General features: G+C 43.4%; 1 protein-coding gene across 2 annotated transcripts in view; it reads left to right on the top strand.

The window, feature by feature from the left end:
• The window catches only part of tspan4a (tetraspanin 4a), a 238,022-nt gene that overhangs the window by 43,690 nt on the left and 172,936 nt on the right, over nucleotides 1-21,396 (top strand). Inside the window, exon 2 of one of the 2 annotated variants that reach the window (XM_030085468.1) lies at nucleotides 19,771-19,850. In XM_030085468.1, coding sequence (XP_029941328.1) covers nucleotides 19,788-19,850 — 63 coding nt within the window. In that variant the 5' untranslated portion in view covers nucleotides 19,771-19,787. Of the gene's footprint in view, nucleotides 1-18,197; nucleotides 19,851-21,396 lie in introns of those variants that run through there. The other variant, XM_030085389.1, reaches the window with a different exon arrangement.

Genomic DNA, 21,396 nt, shown 5'->3' with positions numbered 1-21,396 from the left:
AGGAAGAAATTGTATCGGCAATTAAGAGATTAAAAAATGGAAAGGCCCCAGGTGCAGACGGATTTAATTCTGAATGGTACAAGATTATGCAGGATAAGTTGGTACCAACTTTGGTGAAAACTTTCAACTGTGTACTTGAAACTAAAACCATTCCTCCTTCCTAGAGAGAGGCTATTATTTCTATAATTCCCAAAGAGAATAAGGATAAACTTGACTGTGGAAATTATCGACCGGTGAGTGTACTCAATATCGACTACAAATTATTTACTTCCATATTATGTAAACGTTTGGAGGTCATTCTACCTGAACTTATTAATAAAGACCAGACAGGCTTTATCAGACAAAGACAGGCGCAGGACAATATTAGAAAGGCTCTTTTGATAATGAAACATGTCAGGCAACATAATTTTGAAACTCTTATAATAGGTTTAGACGCAGAAAAAGCATTCGATTCAGCACGATGGGAATTCTTATATAAGGTATTGACCTCCTTTGGCTTTCACTCAGACATAATACAGACATTTTTTGCATTGTACAGCAAACCCACCGCGAGGATTAAAATAAACGGGGACCTCTCCAAACCCATTTTTTTAGAAAGAGGAACCCGTCAAGGCTGTGGAGCATCAGCTTTACTTTTTTCTTTATTTATTGAACCCTTAGCTCAATGGTTGAGGCAGAGTACAGAAATCAAAGGTGTTACTTTAAAATCAGGGGAACAGAGATTAGCTTTATTCGCTGACGACATATTAATCTTTCTAACGGATCCCACCCATTCGCTTCCCAAGTTAATGAAAATATTGGATGAATATGGCTCTTTTTCAGGCTATAAAATTAATATCACTAAAACACAGGTTTTAAAGTTTAATTACAATCCACCTACAAAAATTAAAAGTGCACCCAAATGGAAATGGGATGCCAATAGTATTAAATATTTGGGCACTGTACTGACAAAGGATCCATCTGAAATGTTTCACGCCAATTACGGGCCTCTAATTTCAAAAATAAGATCAGATTTACAAAGATGGAACAGTGTCCCTTTTTTGGGTCTTCATTCTCGGATAGATTCAATTAGAATGAGTATCCTCCCTCGTTTCCTTTACCTCTTCCAATGCCTCCCAATTCAGATAGCCCAAAAACATTTTGATGAGTGGGACAGACTTCTGGCAAAATATATTTGGCAAAATAAAAGAGCAAGGATAAAATATCAGACTATGCAATTAACAAAAGAGAAAGGCGGAATTGGCCTTCCGTGCCTTCTGGAATATTATCACGCTGCACAAATTTGACCTTTAATCGGACTGTGTTCACCCACTTATGTGGCAGGATGGAAAGATGTTGAAGGGACTGTTGTAAAGGACATACCAATTGTGGCATTATTAGTTGACAAGAAACTGCAAACTTATGCCAGCTTTACTGATGACCCGATGTATGAACCTCTCTTAAATTCTTGGAATAGAGTTATGCAAATTTGTAACTTGGAAAATCTGTCCCGAATCCTAAGGTGGTGCGCATACGATTCTGACTTCAAACCAAATACTCTTGACAAAAGATTTAAAAGTTGGGTCTCAAAAGGACTTACTAGCTATTATTCTTTTGTCCATAAGAGGGCGTTTATGAGTTTTGAATATCTACAAAACAAATTTGGATTGGGCCAGGATGATTTCTATAGATATTTACAAGTCAGACACTATTTTGATCAAAATATAAAAACACCATGGGATAAGAGTAATTTGGGGTTCTTGCAGACTTTTCTAACATTAATTAAAACATCTCCTCAAAAGAAAATAATATCTAAAATATACAACGCTATTCAACAAGGTAAACTGGCCAATACAGAATACATTAAGAGAAGATAGGAAATGGAAGGAAACATAGAAATTTCAAATGAAAGTTGGGTGAATTTATGCAGATTGCAATGGGTCACCACAAGTTCTAACACGTGGCGAGAGTTTTGTTGGAAGAACCTAACCAGGTTTTTTACTACACCTATTCAAAAGAGACATCACGGTTGTCGTGATGCCTGTTGGAGATCCTGTGGGTCCTCAGGGGCTAATCATTTCCACTTTTTTTGGGATTGTCCGGTGATAACACTTTATTGGACACAGGTATGTGAACATATTAATTATGTATTTGGCAGTAAAATACCCTGTAACTTTGAAAATGTGTATTTGGTCAATGTGAATGTAACAGAGTGGCGAAAGAAAGAGGAAATGTTGCTCTGGATACTTTTGGCAGCAAGTAAGAAAGCTGTAACAAGGAAATGGTTGAAACCAGACCCGCCGACAATTGAAGACCGGATTATCATAATTCAAGAAATCTATACCATGGAGAAGCTTTCTTTTACCCTCAGGACTCAAAGGGACAGATTTTACACTATCTGGTCAAAGTGGACTGAGTATGTGAAGCCCATAAGGTCAGACTTTCAGTAAAGTGATATGTAAAGGTGTGGAAATAGTATGTAAATGTGTGATAACCATACTTTTGTAAAGGTAATCCTCCCATTATTGTTCCATTCGTGTTCAAAAAATGTTAAAAATAAAAATTACAAAATAAATTGAGAATCATCCCGTCTGCCCACATTTCGTGGTGCTGTTTAAGAAGCTGGTGGACGCTGCTTTCTTTGCAAGTCCCATCATCTCAGTCAGACAGAGGTTTTCAGAACTTCACCAAATCGAGCAGAGAAATAAGGAAGAGGACGCTCATGCAACCGCTCTGAGCTCCAAGCAGCCGTCCTGGCCACAGGCCACGTTTACACGACAACGTTTCAACTGGAAACACATCGTTCTTGTCTTTTCATTACAGTAAAGTATCACATTTACATGGCAACATTTTCAACATGTCAACAGACCCCCAAAGTTCTCTGTTTTCACTTGAAAACATTGTCCTATAAGTGAGCAGCTTAGATGTGAGGAAAATTCCACCTCTTTCCGTGAATACTCAGCATTTAATTGAGAAGTCTATTCGAAAAGGAGATGCTTTTGCTACAGAAGTAAAGACAGCAAATGCCCTGAGCACAATTGATAATAACTGGAATTACTCTGCCATTATATTAATAGAAAAATTATATTTAAGATGAGAAATATCAAACACGAGCACATTTATTTAATTAGCTTAAATTGGACACATTTAGTGAGTTCTTCTCACTGAATAAGTGGCCATAAATCTCTTACATTGTTCGAACTGGCAGTATTGGTGGGACATTTTCAGGTCTCCCAAAAGAGCAAAGTTGTTTTTTTTTTTTTGTTCTTTTTTTTTTTGCAACGCAGTACATTGTCATCCATTTGGATTAGCATGCCGTGCTTCTATATATTTCGTACAATAGGGGTTCTTCAAGGCGCAGATGAATAAAATTCCCCGAGTCTTGCAGAGAGACTGGGAATAACATCAGTATTCATCCAGAGGTGTGTTTCTGGCCACCCGGTGAGTTTCAGTCTAATATTCAGTTTCATCGTAGTGACAGCTGAACTAACGCCATGAGAAGGAAACGGCCCGACCGCGAGCAGAAAGTAGTCGCAAGGTGAAAAGAACACTGATTTTGAGGAATTAATAGTAGTGAAATGGAGTTTTTATGAAAAAGTGGAGTCTGACCTTTGCTGCTGTGACACAGTGAGGTGGGAAAATATCCACCATGGAGGAAACCGTCACCGGATCCTTTAGCCTTCATTCACATAATTGAAAATCTTTGCTGTTTTCTTTAATGCACGTCGGTGTGAAGCTATTGTTTTCTGCTGCTCACACCAAGAACGTCTGCATAAACAATATTTCTGTTGGGGCTCTAAGCGTGGCGTTCTGAGTAATTGCATTTCAGCGTGTCGGGCTGCAGGACTGCAGACACCCCGGCACTCTACCACAAACAAAAATGCAAAGAACAAGAGGTTTATTACATGATTTCCATGGTCGCTTAATTGTTTTCATGAAAAATCGCCCACGCTGGATTAATATAATAATTAAATCTTTTAGCGAACCACAGTAATTTGCGCTAAATCATAATGAACACTGGTATTAAGTCAGCTAATGGTGACCAACATGTGACTCATTTCTCACAGTTAAGCCCGGTGGAGTTATACATTCATGTCTGAACGTCAGAATTATTATAATTATTGTTTTCATGCACGCTTGATCTGCAGTATTTGCCACTTCATATATATATTTTTGAAGTAGCACATTTCTTGTCTCAGCAGGACTCACTTATTGTCATTTATTCTTATGTTGAAGCATCATTCAAAAAATCCTGCTCAAACAAATGATCAAATTGAGGTGTGTGTGTGTGTGTGTGTGTGTGTGTGTGTGTGTGTGTGTGTGTGTGTGTGTGTGTGTGTGAGAGAGAGAGAGAGAGAGAGAGGGAGAGTTATATTAAGAAAGATAGATTTAGAAAGAAAAGAGAAAATTCAGGAAACGGCTCATACTTCCCAGCATGCCTTTTTCCTTGCAGTTTCAACGTGAACAGGTTTTGAACAGTTTCTAATCATAGATATGAATTTATGATAATCTGATCCCAAATGCCTTGGAGTGAAGTCATCCTTTAACTCGTCTCCAGTTCCAGAAACAATCTCATTGACACCTGTGGAGAATTTTTAGTCGTTCCAGTGAAAACACATCATTTCTGAGTTTTCGTTTCAGAAAAGTTTTGCGTTCACACAGTAACGTTTTCAAAAGTTTGTCTGTTTCTATGAAAACAGCAGAAGCTCTGAAAAAAAACACAGTTTTTGTTTAGAGGCACCAGTGAGTGCTGTGGTTAGTTTTTATAATGAAACAATTGCCTAATAATAAATTACAATCACTTTTTAAAACATTATTGATTACCATAATGTTGCATAACATCATGGAAATATAATATAATTTAATTGTAATACAATAAAGAAAACAGAATGTGAAATATGGTGAAAGGAACGAGAATGAAAGCAGATTAATTGTAAAGCAGTAAAATCTATTCCAGCCTCAGTGGCAGTGACCATTCCAGATAAAGACCGACCCCGTCTCTGTTTCCAGCGGAGCTTTTTATCGCATGACAGATGTAAGCAGACACAAAAGGACAAAACTAGATGGAACACATAAAAGCCAGAGACACTGGACCGTGAACAAAAACAGCCGATTTGACGTGGGTGTGTGTGACAGGGAGAATTAGCAGCCACATGGCTGAAAGTGAAGCAGATAACACTGGAGTGGATTCAGAGCAGCGCCCATGATCCTGTGAGGAGAAACACTCGAAGAACAGGAACAGATGGTGGAAACATCCTCAAAAAACATGCTTTTAATTGTTTTCTCTCCAGAATATTTCAAAAGCCTGTGCTTTCAAACTTTTAAAGTAAAGGTGAACCAGAACTGGTGCCACTTCCTGCTGCTATGGTTGTGGTTATGAGACAGTAGAGGAGGGACTCAAACCGGGGTTTTTGGGTCAGGGCAAATGAACCTGAAGTCATAACTTTTCCAGCAGAAACTTAAAGCAAAATCTCCTCGCATGAATGATTAACTCAGTATACTTTATTAAGGATTTTAGTAAATCGGTGTGGGCTGAGTAGAACTGATTACTTTTATAAGACTCGTTGCATCTTGCACTGTAGAATGGATTCATTTTGACGATGCAGACTGATCCTGCTTCCTCCGGGATTCGAACTCAGGTCCTCCATGTCTACTGACAGTAAAGCCACGGTGAGGCCCTGAAACTGACGCAAATCACTACTGTCTTGTATTTTATGTCGATTACATCATTTTTGCTTGAGTAACATTGACATTAACAGAATTTCATCTGCGGTCGACTCTGCTCTCGTCACTAATCACACACGGCAGCAATAAGCACTGCTGGCAACACGGGAGTCAGGACCGCAGACCAGTGTCAGGGTCATGAAAAAGTTCTCATTTCCAGTGTTTATGTGACTCATTCCACTCCTTCTGTTCTTCGCTTGGTCGTCTCATTTTGCGGATTCATGCCTGTGATTGTCTAAATCTAAACGGCTGCTTCGAGAAGGGCATCTTGATCGCAGTGAGACTCCCACATCAAACAATGTTCGGCCTATTAGTCTGATACAGAAACACTCCGACCGCCTCGCCGTTGATCACAGCTCTCTGCTTTATCTGAGCGACACCAGATCGTGATGCCGATTCAGATTCCTGCCGCTTGTCAAGTACGTGTGTGAGGCCACATTTTCCTTCATGTAAATCCAGATACAGTCAAGGTTGAATTTTTAAAGGCAGAAAATCAGCTTTTTCTTTTCTACTTGAGTCAGTGCGTCATTATTAAAGGTACAATCATCATCCCAGAAAAGTCGGGACACTGTTTGAAATGTGAAATAAAACATGATGCAATGACTGACAAACGTCATGAATCTCACGTTACTGACAATCAAATACAGAAAACAAATTAGATGCTTTAGTTTCAGACATTACACCGTTTCAGGACCAACACTGATGTGTCTGTAAAAGGTCCATGATCAATAGAGCTTCTTGGTAACAAATTATGACTGATAGTTTGTTCCAGATGTCAAAACACAGTGGAGACACAACAAAGAACAAATATAGAATTCTACTAACTATATGACAGTTATATTTGTAAGAGAAAAAAATTAAATTAGTATAACGAATTTAACTTTTTGTCTTACAGATCTATCCATCTATCATCCATCGATTCATCGATCAATCCACCTTTTGAACTATCACTTATCAATTAATCCATCTGTAGATCTATCAACTATTGATCTATCCATCCATTGATGAATCGTCATGGTTCATCAGATCTATCCAGATCTCTCTCTCCCTGTCTCTCTTTTTGCTACCTGGTTTATTGTCTCTGAAAAGGGTTAGAAACAAGTTGTTTTGTTAGAAAAGTGAACTCTTCTTGATATCTGCATCATGAAGAGCTCATGCTGCTCAAACTATGTTTTGACCTGTCATGAAAACCACGGATCGAGCCTTCCTCCATTCTGAGGAAGCTCCCAAACACCGTCATGGCGGTGCTCCTGCTGGTGAGGCCGGACCTGTCTGTCGCTCCATGTTTGACTTCACCAATATGACAATATTTTGGCAGATCTAATATCAGAAAGCAGAGGGTTGAAAGCACTCAGCGGCATCTGAGGGGGCACCGGGAAAAATACTGGGAATCACTGTTTTGGGTTGTTTTCACATTTTATTCATGAAGTTCAGAATTTTCAAAAGGAAGGTTGAACAGATTTTGGCATTTTTCTGGTTGCTGAATCATGAAGAGCAAATAAAAAGTGGCACTGTGGGAAACCGAGAAATCTACAACAGAGAAATGTGTGCTGATACTCCAGATGAAGACCCTGTTCACACCAGTGGTTCAAAACGTGGGTCTGGGTCCACTTGCTGGGGCATTAGATATCATGAGGGGGACAGAGCTTTACCTGCTTGGTGGCTGACCAATTTTAAACACTTTAAATAATTAAGACACTTTCTACTACAGTCACTACGTTTACATGCAGCCAATAACTCTTTTCAAACCCTTTTCAAACTCGAATGCTGGCAATAACCCAGTAGCGTGTGGCCATGTAAACACCCGCCAAAACCCGGAAAAGCTCAATTTCGAGATTTGTAAAACCCGATAAAGACCGCTGGGTTACTCCTTTTCAAACTCGAAAGTGCCGCCGTGTAAACGGATAACGAGTTAAGGGACATTGTTTTTGGCTCTGCGCATGCTCCAGCCACAATGAATCATGGTCTTTTGAGTCCAGCAACGAGTAGGCGCGAAACTCACCACACTTTTGTCTGTGTGAGGCTTCCGTAACGCACGATACGAACTGTTATTCTGAGCGTGCACATCGCACATGCTTCCTTCTGAAAGTTGGCGACTTGTATGACCTGCAGAATAATCCTGTACAACAGAACAACCGTTCTGTCTGTGTTCCGTCTAGAGAACGGAGTCACCGCAGCAGCGTCTGCCTCTGCAGTCCAGTGGAGGAGGTTGCCAGATCTGTCGACCTAGGCTGTAAAAAAAATCTGAAACTCGGAGAAAGCAGCCCAAACCTCCATCTCGGTTGAAAATGCACGTTAAAACCGTATTTGTATGATAAAAAAAACACACGTCATAAACACATAATCATTTAATCAACCCATCCAACGTGTTCAAAAAAGAAGCTTGCTTTGGCGGAAACCCCACCCAATCTGGCAACACAGAGCCGCTCCGGTCAGAGCTGTTTTGTTTTGAGAACAGCATGACGTGCGTCGTGGTTTGGAAAGGGAGATCCCGATTGAATGCGCTGACTTGTACACGGGGTAACTCTCTATCTGTTAAAGTATGTAAACGGGGTTTTCCGAACGTTTCAGAAAGCCAGATACGAGGGGGTACCCAAAAGAAACCGGAATTTGGTCAGAAAACAATAATAATAATGAGTTCCGACTTCTGGCTGTCAGATGTGCTGCAGGTAAGCCTCGTGCACATCTGTGAGAAATCTGAGCTCCGAGAGTTACACTGACGCCTGTCAGGTGCTATTTATAGCAACAGAGTGCAGAGGAGGTCTGCGATTTTTTCCAAAATGGCGACATTGACTGGGAAGCCAGAGCAGCGCGTAAACATTAAATTCTGCTTTTTGCTGGGAAAAAAACAGCAGCAGAAACACTCACCTTGTTGCAGCAAGCCTACAAGGATGATGCTCCGGGGAAGACTCAGGTCCATGAGTGGTTCGGGCGGTTTAAAAAGGGCCAGATGTCGGCGCGTCAGGTCCGCTCAGCCGTGAAAACAATGCTGAGCTGCTTCTTCGCTGTCCAGGGTATCGTCCACAGCGAGTCTGTCCCTCCAGGTCAGACTGTAAATCAGGACTACTACAGGAAGTCCTCAGACGGCTCTGTGAGGATGTGAGGAGGAAGCAGAGCGTAGTGGCGGAGTGGAGCCGGTTGATCCACCACCACAGAGCGCCAGCGGACACGGCGCTGCGCGGCACGCAGTTTCTTGCGAAGAATGAGATGAATCTCCTCTCCCATCCGCCTTATTCGCCAGATGAAGCCTCGAGTGACTTTTTCTTGTTCCCCAAGTTGAAGAAGGAGCTGAAGGGACAGCGGTTTGCAGATGTGGAGGAGGTGACAGAAAAATCGCAGCCGGCAAAAAATGGCACAATTACGCGCGGGTCTGACGACGCATTCGTGAAGTGGGAGACACGGCTGGAGCGCTGCATTAATGCGGATGGAGACTATTTTGAAGGCGACAGTGATGTTTTATTTTGAAATGTCAGAAATAAAAAGTTACAGTCAAATTCCGGATTCTTTTGGGTGCACCCACGTATTGACCTGAACCCGAATTTTAGCTGCATGTAAATGTAGTATATGTGAGTTTGTGAGAGTGTGAGCATCCGCCAGGGTTTGGTTTTATGTATTTCCTACCTTCTAAAATGTAAAGTCGGGCAGAACAAGTAGCACTGTAACGAGAAAGTTACCTGGAATATAGTAACTCTGTGATGGAGTGACTTCCAGACTCTTAGTTTCCATGCAGGAAACTCCTCCGTGCTTTTAGTTCATATCCTCCAGAGGGGATCTGATCTGTCTGCCAACGTTTGGCTTCACTGTGAAGTTTTATTTAAAAAAAGATTTGAAAAGATCTTGAACTTCTTTTACATAGAACCTTTTCATTCTGAAATTAGGAAAGATTTTGACTGTCTTTTTGAGACCCAAATTATGAAAATCAAACCAAAAAAAATAGGAGACATCTAAGACGTATAAATCCACTCTGTACAGCAGTGGCTGCCTCCTCCGGTCTGGGAACACTTTGAGGGTCTCCAGAGAGCAAGACGAAGGTTTGCCTGCTTTTGAGACCTCATTTACAATATTTTCATGTGAAAACATAAAGCTTTTGTTGTATTTCCGGGGTCCGCTTACATGATAACAGTGCTTGAAGCTACTGAAAATGCAACTTTTTTGAAAGCAGCTCTGAATGTGGAACTTTTTGAAAATGCTTTGTCTCTTTGGAAACTGGGGGAAATGCATCTTTTTGAAAACAGCTACCGTGCATGGGCACCACTGATGTTTGCAATTGATTGTTTGGCACATGCTGCAGATGGACAGCAGCAATGATGGCGGCTTCCAGGGTGTCATGACTCCCAGTCCAGACTCCCCTGGACTTGGTATTTTTAGAGTTCACAGTCAACCTAATAGCAGTCCAACCTAATGTCCATGCACTCGCCAGGTTTTTCATTAAAACACTGTCATGTGAAGTGGGCCTAAAAGACCAGTTGCTACTGCGAAGAAAAGTCAATTTTTACAGGATTTCATGAATCATTGTCAGAACCAGACTTTACAAATGTTGCTCCTCTCTTATCTATATGTCTTTTTGCTCTCTCTGTAATGCCTCCTCCAGTTTCTCCCAAACGCCTCCTTCTCTATAACCTGATGCGTCTTTTTTTTCTTGATTTATTGTCTATAAATCTCTATTTTGTCAGCCAAGCAAAAATGCTCACCTGAATCCCACACGAGTCAGCTTGGTTGGGTAAAACATGTTTATTTCCCTCAAGAACAGCTGTGATGAATCTTCATGCCCCTGATTCCTCAATGATCCTCGGTGTCGTGCTCTCGTGAAAATTTGTTTCCTCACTTTCCATTCGGATCGTCTCTGTTTGCGCTCTGCATGTCTTACTAAAGACAGAAATGGAAAAACTGCAGAGTTTCTTCAAAGCTTCTTACAGGGAGGCCTTTTGTTTGGCCTTTTTAATTGAAATACAATCAGGCCTGAACTTTACCTGGAGAAAATGTTCTGGACTTAAATGAAAACAAGGCCCTTTGGTGCACAAAGGGGACTTTAATTCTAGACAAGAGTTCAATGTCCACACGAGGTTGTTGTGTGTCTTGTACTTATTTACTCAAAGAAAGCAAGGAAAAGAGAAGAACAAAGCTTCCCGTTTCCTGTCTCCTCTCTTGCACTTGCAGGAAAACAAAAGAAAAACCCCAAATAACAGAAGTGCATGCAGGTCCCACCTGTCCTTCAAACTGCTCACAATTACCTGAATCCAGCAAAGATGAATAGAAACCCTCCTCAAAGGATTTGGAAGAACAATCAATTGTTGCAAATAGCATTAGGCAAAACTAAGATATTGATCGATCCACCATACAGATAGACTCTATGACTACAATGATTAATAATAATGATAATATTAATAATATATTATATTGTGTTTTATACATTATATTGTAATTGCAATTACAAAGTTTTGAAAAGAGAGAAGGAGAAAATCATCAAGTTATTTAACATCATGATAAAAGTGTAATTATTGCCTAAAGTAGAGAATTCAGACGATATAAAACCTTAAGGTGCTAGTTGAAAATCTACTGATAACTCATTACTTATGATTACTGACTGTAGCGAGCCCTCACAACATTCACAATATTGAGCTAACCTTTTTCAGAGCTGTGTGTGTGTGTGTGTGTGCGTGCGTGTGGGCGTGCGTGCGTGTGGGCGTGTGTTATTTTACTTTGTTCAACATTTCAAGGTGTTTTGTCTTCATGAGAACACTTGTGATCAAAAATACCAGATTTCATAATGAAGGATTAACCTCAAACTGACAAAAATAATGTGTGTGTCTGTATGTGTGTCTCTGTGCCACCGTTTGACTTCGTTTTGGTTTCTGAACAGTTTTGCGTTTATATGCCAATGTTTTGAAAATGGTGTTTGTTCACACGGAAATGCCGAAAACGATTTTTAGTGTCCCAGGAGTTCCGTAGGGTGGTTTTGTCATGAAACCAAACACAGAGAACAATAGAACATAAGCATTAACAATCGGAGGAGACATGGTGTGGACAGATAACAGTTCAGTTGTATTTATAATGACTGTCAACTCTAAAATTACCAAGTCCTGGAGAATCTAGACCAGGACCGGGACCAGGAGAATCTGGACTGACAGTCATGACACTCAGGAGGAAAACAGAGTTGCTAATCTTCAGCTGAGGTGTGCAAATCAGCATCAGCATTTTTGGAAAGTTTAGTTCTACACAGAGATGGAGTTGAAGTATTTTTAATAAGTTGCCTTTTCTCCTGTTTTCAGAGGGTCTTTAAAAAGAGGTGTTTCAGTGGCTCCAAGCACCTCTGCTGTGTAAATGGACCCCCAAACACAATGAGAGTTTCCATTTTCACTTCAAAACATTGTTGTGTAAACAGGGCCTAAAGTTAGCAATGGAGTTCCTCAGGGTTCTGTGTTCGGCCCGATGCTTTTCAAAAGTAATCAAGTACATATTTTCATTAATTTGTAAAACAATGATCACAGATTACAGATATACATACAGCAAAAAAAAAAAAAAAAGAAAAAAGTTGTACTTGGAAAGTAAAAGTAAGAAACTAAGTTGGATGATATTTTGAGAGGAAAGGCTTTGAAATGTCATGAAGATAAAACATTATTGTTGTGGAGCAGTTGTTGCTTCTCATTCTCCCATTCTGGCGGGTAAAGCTGCCACTTCTGTGCTTGTCTGCTATCAAAAGCACCTTGGCATTCAGTATGTTGCCCAAGGACACTGTGGCTTGCAGATGTGAGTAAATGTTAGCAGGTTGAACTCCTGCATGTCTGTTTGAGCTGTGATGCTTCATTCAAACCCTCCTCAAGCAGCACAGGCTGTTGTTAACGAGGCATCTCAAGTCTGAAAAATGAACTTTCCCAGAATAGCGTGGTATCAAGAGCGCGACCTGGAAGGATTTTTGGTCGTTGCGTCAGCCAGGTTTCCACGGCTCGGTGAAATGTGCCAGTCTTGTGGAAAGCCGTGTCGTGTGCTCACACTGCTGCTCTGCATGCGCCGCGGTAATGCTTGTAGCCTGTTTTGTCATTTAGTGGAGATATTCAGGGGAGACTCATATCGCTGTTTTAAACAAGTTGAGGTGAGCGTGGCTCCCGCCCGTTTACGGCCGCGTGGAGACCCAGCAGCGCGCAGAACACTTTGTGGAGCTCTCCTCGGGCGCGTGTCCCTCATGTTTATGTCCTCGTTTTACATTAGAACGATTCATAAACTACTTAATCTCCAACCCTTCTTCCTTAACGGAGGTGGATTTCATCATGTTGCTGTCATGTTTCCTCACCGCAGCCAAAACTCTTTTCCCCCCTTCTCTGTATTTGTACATACTGAGGACTTCAAAGCCGCCGCCGCCGCCCCCGGGGTGCCGCCGCGCTTACTTTGTTTGTGTGCCGGGTGTTGTTGTTGACGTGTGTGCAGAAATGAGTGTGTGAATGTGATGTTCGCTTGTGCATGAGTTCAGTAGGCTGGATAGGTGTTTTGCTTTGTGTTGTCAGTATTTTAATGGCTAGCTACTTACAGACACTTATTACATTTCCTGCAGCGTGATTCATCTCAGTCTCTCTTTTATATGTGAAAGTGACAGCACATTATGAAAATTAGAAGCACAACAGAGACATAAGTGAGATGAGTCACAGTGTTTTCCCCTCATTGCATTCTGATGGATAAAAGGCGTGTTTGTGCGCAGTCAGCTCACTTAGCGGCTGTGTTTACTCGGTCACTTCTTCCTCAATCAGATTGAATTCTTTCTGATTACAGGATCAGATTGGCCCGTTTACATGAACACTGAATACAGTAATAGAAATATTTCGCCAGTTTATAAGCACCAAGGTGTGACCCCATTCATTTCAAATGCTTTGCACGGTCACTTTTACGGTTCGAGTCCCACAACCATGGTGCTAATTTTGATCCATGTCACCACAGCTCGTGTGTGTGCAGAAGACTTTGTTTACATTTATCGGAATATTGCAGTTTAAAGTAAAAACTTTTACTGGTCTGGATCAGGAAGTAGCGGGAATGTGCGTCAGTGACAAATATATTTCTTTGGTTCGCTTTCCACCATAACCTCAGTAACATCAAAATACGTCAAAATCAGAGGAGAGTGTTAACTGCGGAGGTGAAGGGAGAGATTGGACCGTGACCTCTCTGCTTGAATGTCTTCGGTCATATAAATGGAGATGCTGACTGAGCCTTTTCAGATTTATCCACTCTGGGAGCCAGTTTCAAAAATTAGCTCTCCAAAACGCCGGTGGGTGGAACATCTCAACCTATCTCCCTTTAGACAGGGACTAAATTGGCGGTGTGTCTGTTTTTTTTTTGTGGACTGGTGACGTGTGCAGGGCGGATACGGCTTTTCCACACTGCCAGCTGGGATTGACTCCAGCGCCGTGCAGGCCTGAGCTGGATAAAGCACCACAGAAGATGGATGGATTTAAAAACCCTTGCTCATTATTAAAAAGAAAAAAAAAAAGATAGTTAATGCTCAGTGAGCAGGACAGAGAGTGATGGACCGGTGACCTGCCCCGGGTCTGCTCTGCCGCTCCACCAATGTCAGGAGGGACGAGATCCAGCCCCCCCGACGCCAGTCTGGATGAGGCCGATACAGAAGATGGATGGGAGGATGAATCTGTGGTGCCTCAGTGACTCTATCCACGTAGCATTTTCCTCCGGCAGAAGACCATTGATATGCCGAGGGAGTTGTACAGCGCGGAAGAGAAACACAGCACGTGTTTTCTTCCACTGAGAGATTGAGGGCTACAACAAGATCAAAGACAAGAGAGGTACTCCATGATTTGAGTGATATTACAGACACATGCAGCCATTTGGCGATTTTCGTGTTGGACATATAAAGCTCGACATCGATGAGTCGCTACTTATCTGTGACCAGTTCTTCAGGAAAACGAAACAAACACTAACGGGGGGAAAAAAAGGTTTGGATACTGTGCTTTTTTTTTTTAAACTAAGACCACCAGGTGCTTCCACATCCACTCACAATCCATCAGTCAGGATGGGATGGAGTTCATCCATATGTAGAAGACTTTAGGTAATTATCAGTCTGATAGGATTACTCTTTTAATCCCAGTGGGAAATTGATGCTCCAATCGGATTGGTGGATATCGGATCGGGACCGATATCCACAGTTTTTAACTGATTCTATACAGTAAGTGACTGAATAGTTAAAATAACTTCCTACATCATTCTGAGGACTGCTTCAATTCTACAAGTCAGATTTACAATAAATTTTATAAAGTAAAAGCTTCTTCCTTTGAGATTTAGACAACGTGCAGTGTAAGTATCGGCTCGAGAAAGTCCATCCATCCATCCATCTATCAATCCCTTCCTCTTCCACCAATCCAGCCTGCACACAGGGCTACAGGCAGGACACACCCTCCACAGGCCAGCCGTCCATCACTGGACTAACGCTGAGTGACACACAATCACACACTTTCACACCTACTGGCAATTCTGAGTCCACTCGCTTTTTAATGAGAGCAATTCAAAAAAGATCCCTGAAAAAAAAAAAGCAACAACAAACAAAAAAGCGCAAGGTAGACACGGGCCCTAATAACAAACACCATTACTGTGTTGTCTGAGTGCGGTGGGTTTTAAAATCCCCAGCTTGATGGCTGGTGAGCATCTGCATCCAGTTTCAAAACAGAGATCGGCTACAAAGATTGGAGACATATTTCTCCCTTAAAAGAAGAGATTTAGGCTCCATCTGCTCTGTCGTGTTGTTTTCTTTTGTAGTTCAAATATTGATCAGTCAGATTTCAGCAGGCTTATTGCACACAGGTATATAATCTGTTTGGAAAGGGAAAAAAAAAAAAAACATCAGTTAACTCACAATGACTTGGCTGTTTCTTTTTTAAGCTTTCCCAGTTACTTTAGACGCAGGTGCCTGTTTTATAGAGACTGAATACTATCTGATGGGCGGTGAGATTAATCAGACTGTGAACAACCAGCTCGCAGTGCAGAAAGTGGGCAGACATCTGGTGGCTGCACGACAACCTGAAATATTAACTATTGTCCCTGAAACTGGGTTGCAGCAGAGAAGATGGGACGGCGTGACGGCAGCTCGTGAATGAAGGTGAAACTCGGTGCTTTACAAGTGTTTTCAAAGCGCGAGATGATGAGCACCGAGTCTGAAGCAGCACAAACTCTCAGCCCACGGATCCTTCATCTGATGACATGTTTGGATTGAAATCAGACTGGATCTTCATCTCATGCGCTTGTGACGTTATGAAAAACCTGTAAGCTGTAAAATCGTGGCACATTGCCTCCCATATTGTGGTTTTCTTCCTTTAGAAGTTTGCACCAAAGGGTCCGACTCCATCGTGTCCGATTTCATTGAAGTGAATTCAGAGAATGTCTTTCTTCTAGTGGATCATCTGTGAACTGAACGGACAGTGTACTTCCAATATATTTAAATTCATGCTTTAATTCATTTCTTAGTAAATTTAAGACTCAAATTGTTGTAAACCAGGCCAATAATTCATCCTCAATGGTTTTTTTATCCAACTTCAAGTCACTGGAGCTGATTCCAGCTCATCCCAGTCTGTGAACTTTCACCTTGAATAGGTTTCCAGTTCATTGCCGTGAATGTCTTGCTTGCCGTGTAGCACGAGGGCTGACGAACCAATCAGAGGCAGAGTAGGACGGGTCATGATCACGAGGCAAATATTGCTAACCGATAAATGATATCGAGAACATGTGACAATGTGCAAATAGAAATGATGGATTTTTACTGAACAGTTTGTCTTTGAAGACACTGTTAATAAGAAAATTGCATTCCTGGGCCGGTTTAGAAAACGGCAAAAGTAAAGACTTCTCCAGGGACGGCCACACCACCGACAGCCACACACTCACTTTCACACTTAGACGCAATTTTAGAGACAAAAATTAATCGGATTGTAGGAGAAAACTGAGAAAATGAGAGAACATGCAAACTTTACTCAAAAATACTAACAACTACATCATGGGCGACATTATTCTTTTGTTGATTAGATCATTTTAAGTTAAATTTAAAGCTGATTTTAAAATTTTATTGGATTGGTGTGACACTTAGAATGAAATTATTTTCTAAAAATGTGCAGATTAGCAACAGTTTTAGTCTAGTTTGATAATTTCTTTAAAAATTCTTCAAAAAATGTTAAGGAAAAAATGAATGCTGAGAATGAGAATCCCCGGATTTTCCACTCCTAAAGCTCCTGGGCGCCCCCGGTGGAGAACTGTCCCGTACACTGAAAACCATTGCCTTGGACTGTTTGACACTTGCAAGAAACATTTTAATAAAAAAAAGACCATTTTCCATCTCCAACAGGTTATGTGATTTTCTGCCACCCAGGAAATCATTGTTGCTTTTTTTCCTCTGTACTTTTAAAGGTTAGAGTCCTTTCAAAATGTAATCCCACAGCCTGCACCTACTTCTCTGACCATTTACAATCCACAACCATAAATGAAACTGAATTCACTGCAGAACATGTACAAGGTACATTTTTTTAGAATCTTATATTGATGACGTTGCTGTTTTGAATCATTATTTCACCCGTGTGACGTTACAGATTTCCGCAGTTGTTTGATCTCTTATCAGTTGTTTACATTGCTCCAGCCACATTTGCATTTTTCCACAAAAAGCTGATTAGCTCAACAGTCATGCGTGCTCCTTGCAGCAATGTCAGTGAGCGAGTCTCAGAGGCCGCCGCCGCCGCCGTCACTGCCGTCTGACCAAAACACTCGCAGGAGACAAAGCAGAAATCCGTTAAATACTTGATGAAGCCGTGAAGCACCTCAGTAGCTTCGAAACGTCCGGGCAGACCCGTGGCGCCGGTGACCCAGATGGCTGCCCGGACGTTGGGGAGCGTCCTGTCCCTGTGTGAGGACGCCAGCGGCGGCGTGCTCCTCCGCCTGCTGCCAGTAGCTCAGCTGACCTGTTTGTTGTGTGTGTGAATCTGTGCTTTGTGCAGCTACACATATTATATGACCCGAGTGCAGGTCCAGTGGGGATTGAGGGAGAAGGGGAACACGGCTGAAGCTGAGCGCGCAGAGCGCAGCCCGGGTTGTGCACGAGAAACAAGCCCTGCGTGTGGAGCAAGGCAGAGAGGAAGAGGAAGAGGAAGAGGAGGACGTACTGGCGCGAGTGCAGCAGGCTGGCGTGTTAACAACACCAGCCAGGTTTACAGACACACACATACATGAGACATGTGTGTGTTACCCGTTTGACGGGAGGGTGCGATTGGCGTGTGAAAGAGAGGAAGGATGGAGCCGAGGGACACCGATTGGCCGTGCCAGCTCGAGGGGCGTGGCCAGAATATGAATGACTGCTCTTCCCCTTTTCGCGCTGGCAGGTTTTGGGGACAGATACGGAGGAGGGGATGGGGTGCTTGAGATAGAGCGCGCAGAGAGGGGGAGAGCATCCGAGCCTGTGAGAGAGGAGACGAAAGGAAAGGGGAGGGGGAAGAGAGAGAGAGAGGGAGAGAGAGAGAGAGAGAGAGAGAGAGGAGAGCTTGTGAGGAGAAAGAGGGAGGGAGCTGGAGGCAGCGAGGCTGGACCACCGCTCAAACACTGCAGTCTTTCTTTTGCTTCTCTGAGGAAACTGTCTTTCTCTTGCTTCTCGCTCCCTCTTTTCGCTCGGCCATGACCCCGCTGGACACCTTGATTTCTCTGCCCACTTAGAGAAGAGGAGAGGAGCGCTGTGGCGGAGGAGAGGGACACAAGAGGAGGGGGACACCGCACACTTTTCCTCACTGATGAGAGTCTGGAAATTAATTAACCGCCGTCAGCACAGAGGGGAGACTGGGAGGGAGTTGAGAGCGCGGACCGCTAGATGTGCGAGGAGTAGTCTGTGGAGAGTGGCAGCGTAAACCCCCAGACACTTTTCAGGGACAAGTTAGGGCAGGCAGTTTTCAGAAAAAAAGACAGAGGAAATTGGGAAACGCTGCAATTCCATGGGGAGACAATTGAAATCCTGACACCCAGGAACGATCCGCTCACACGCGTCATCCATCCTCCCATGCTTCTGTTCAACTCCCGTCTCACGCTCATAACTCCATCCTTCCCTCTCATCTCATCTCATCCTTCTTCTTTATTTTTGCATGTCAGCAAAAGCACATCGAGAGCCGCAGCCACTCTCTCAACGCTCGAGTAAGACCCGAGCGTAGCGTTCCATCCTCGGCGGATGTTGTTGATCTATTGCCGAGTGAGAGAAGTTGATTGGTCCGAGAACAGGGTGGCATTACTTTTGCGGGCCGGGAGCACCTGCTCGGGGATTTCTCATGAGACCAGGTAGGACGTTTGTGGATCGTTTCTGCCTTTCTCCCCGAGCAGCTGGAGAGGTCGAGCTCTCCGCTCGTTTGCCTGATTGAAGCGTTACGAGATGAAACTGCCAGCCAGCTTATCTCACAAAGCATGACACCTGTGTTTGAGGGATTACAAAGAGAGGGAAAGAGATGTGCAGGTGTGTGTGTGTGTGTTGGGATTATGTCCTAAATACACAGAATTACACAGGTGTTGCAGCAGGATTATCCAACGTCTGGCTGTGAACAACAACAAAAAAAAAAGAATTAAAAAAAGGACTTGAAGTCAAAGTGAAGGGGGAGCAGGATATCTCTGGCAGATTAACTCAGATCAGGTGCTATCACACTTTAGGTGGAATTAAATCTGCGTCCCGGGGTTTGAAAGGCATGATGACTGTTTGAGCTGAACCTGGGATAAGGTTAGAGGCAGCATCCATCTCTCAGCCCCCCTGTGGAATAAACTCCTGGTCCCTGACTGTGGACTCTGCTCAGATCCAAAGTATTGAGAGTGACGATTAAAGGTTCTCCATAATGAGACGCTCCAGCACGGACGAGACTCCGTACCGGCGCAGTCCGTCTCTGGACAGCAAGCCCGACACGCCGCCCTTCACTTCTGGCTTCCATCGCTTCAGTGGGGAGTTTGAGTACAAGCGGCCGCCCTTCGCCTTCGGCTTCCACACGACGAAGGGGCCGCAGACGTCCAAGGGGCGCTACGCCCAGGGGAAGAAGTATGTGGTGTTTTACCTGGACCTCTCCTTCATATTCCTCCTAGAACTGCGGCGCTGCAGGATGGCCGAGGGCTGCATGATGGCCCTGCGATATGGAATGGTCTTCTTCAACCTCCTCTTCTGGGTGAGTTCTTTCTCTACTTTTCTTTAAATCATCTTCCTTGCTTCGCCGAGTGTGTGAGCGACTTTTTGAAGGCTCCTGCTTGCCAGAAAAAGATGTTTGGATTTCTCGGGCTTTTACATTCCCGCGTCTCTGCTGCTCGGATTTATCTGATCTTGTTTAGAAGGAGCCCGGCTGAGTGTGAGTGATGCTGGCGGAGTGAGGAGGGGGCCGCTGTGAGAAAGATCAGGCGTCTCCATCGTGTGCACAAAGCCCACTGTGTGGGTGAGCGAAGCTTTTCCTGTTCCCCATACAGTACTTGAAGTGTGGGTGTGCACTGCATTGTTTTCTGTGTTGAGCCGCGGCGTATCGGAGCCCGCACGGTGTGTACACTCGTTAATCACAGCGTTGCCGCTGTGCTGTAATTTTTCACCTACCTCTGTTCCCCCCCCCCCACCCCTCCTGCTCGGCGGTACTTCTGGGTCCATCAAAGCATCTGCTGTCAGCCTGCTCGCTCTGGCTGATCCTATCTGTTTACTGTGGGGACGGTGGAGCTGCTCGAGTCAGTCCCACCCCGGTCGCCTCACGGCGGATCACTTTCATTCACCGTCTGAAGCCTGTCATGTTCCTAAGCTGTGCTCCATATTTAAACATCCTATTTTTTTTTTCCCCCCGCCACGTCTCCCGCTGTGCAATCCGTTGCAACTTGTGGTCTGGTGTTGAAGGGAAATACGTCCTCTGTGGTTACCTTCATGGAATTACTTTGATTTGTCATTTGTCTCTTCTCATTGGCACCGGAGCGGCACGAGGACGTGCGCGGCCAAATGCAATCGAGCCGCCAAAATGCAATCTCAGCCGGGGAACGGGTGACCTCTTCACCCCTGCGTCTCCCGGCTGCCATAAACGGCTGTCAGAGACGGGTCGCGCTGTTTGTCATGAGTGTGTGCGTCGCTGCGGGGGGATAAATAATGACAGCTTGACCATGACGGGGTAAAGGGCCCCTCCTCCCAGAGAGCCAATCACAGTACAGTCCTGCAGGTGAGAGCAGAGGAGCCCCTTCAATCTCACTCCCATCCAAGCAGCAGCGGGTTTACGAACTGGTTCATCCAGAAATCTGGATATTCAGTGGAGTACGACCTCCATGTTCTTCAGACAGTAATGAGACCAGCAAAGCATTTTATATTCATCGGTGTTAGGAAAAATGTATTATTAAGGCTCTGTCTCTCAAAGTAAGACAATTCCAACTGGCTACTGGACTACAACTGCTGAAGTGTGGCTTCATTTTTGCTTTTATCGTATGTGGAAACAGCTGCTGCCTCTCTGGGAGACCGGTTAGCTTCGCTACGCTAACCTGCTTTCACAATATCTCTGAAGTGTGGGGGAACTTCAAATACAGCATAACTTACATTTACAAGGGTTTTCTACAGATTGAGAGAGTATTTCAGCTGTTTTGTTGTTTCTGTCAGATGACATGTCTCGTGCTGCATTAATTATGTGTTCTCAACAGCATTTGACATCTGACGGCAAAGCTATTGCGTCAGATCGATCAACCTTTTATTCTATACACGCA

This window comes from Salarias fasciatus, chromosome 1 (assembly GCF_902148845.1).
Source record: "Salarias fasciatus chromosome 1, fSalaFa1.1, whole genome shotgun sequence".
NCBI classification, from domain to species: Eukaryota; Metazoa; Chordata; class Actinopteri; order Blenniiformes; family Blenniidae; genus Salarias; species Salarias fasciatus.
Note: the sequence above shows the minus strand (reverse complement) of the source record. Positions and strands in the feature narration are given on the sequence as shown.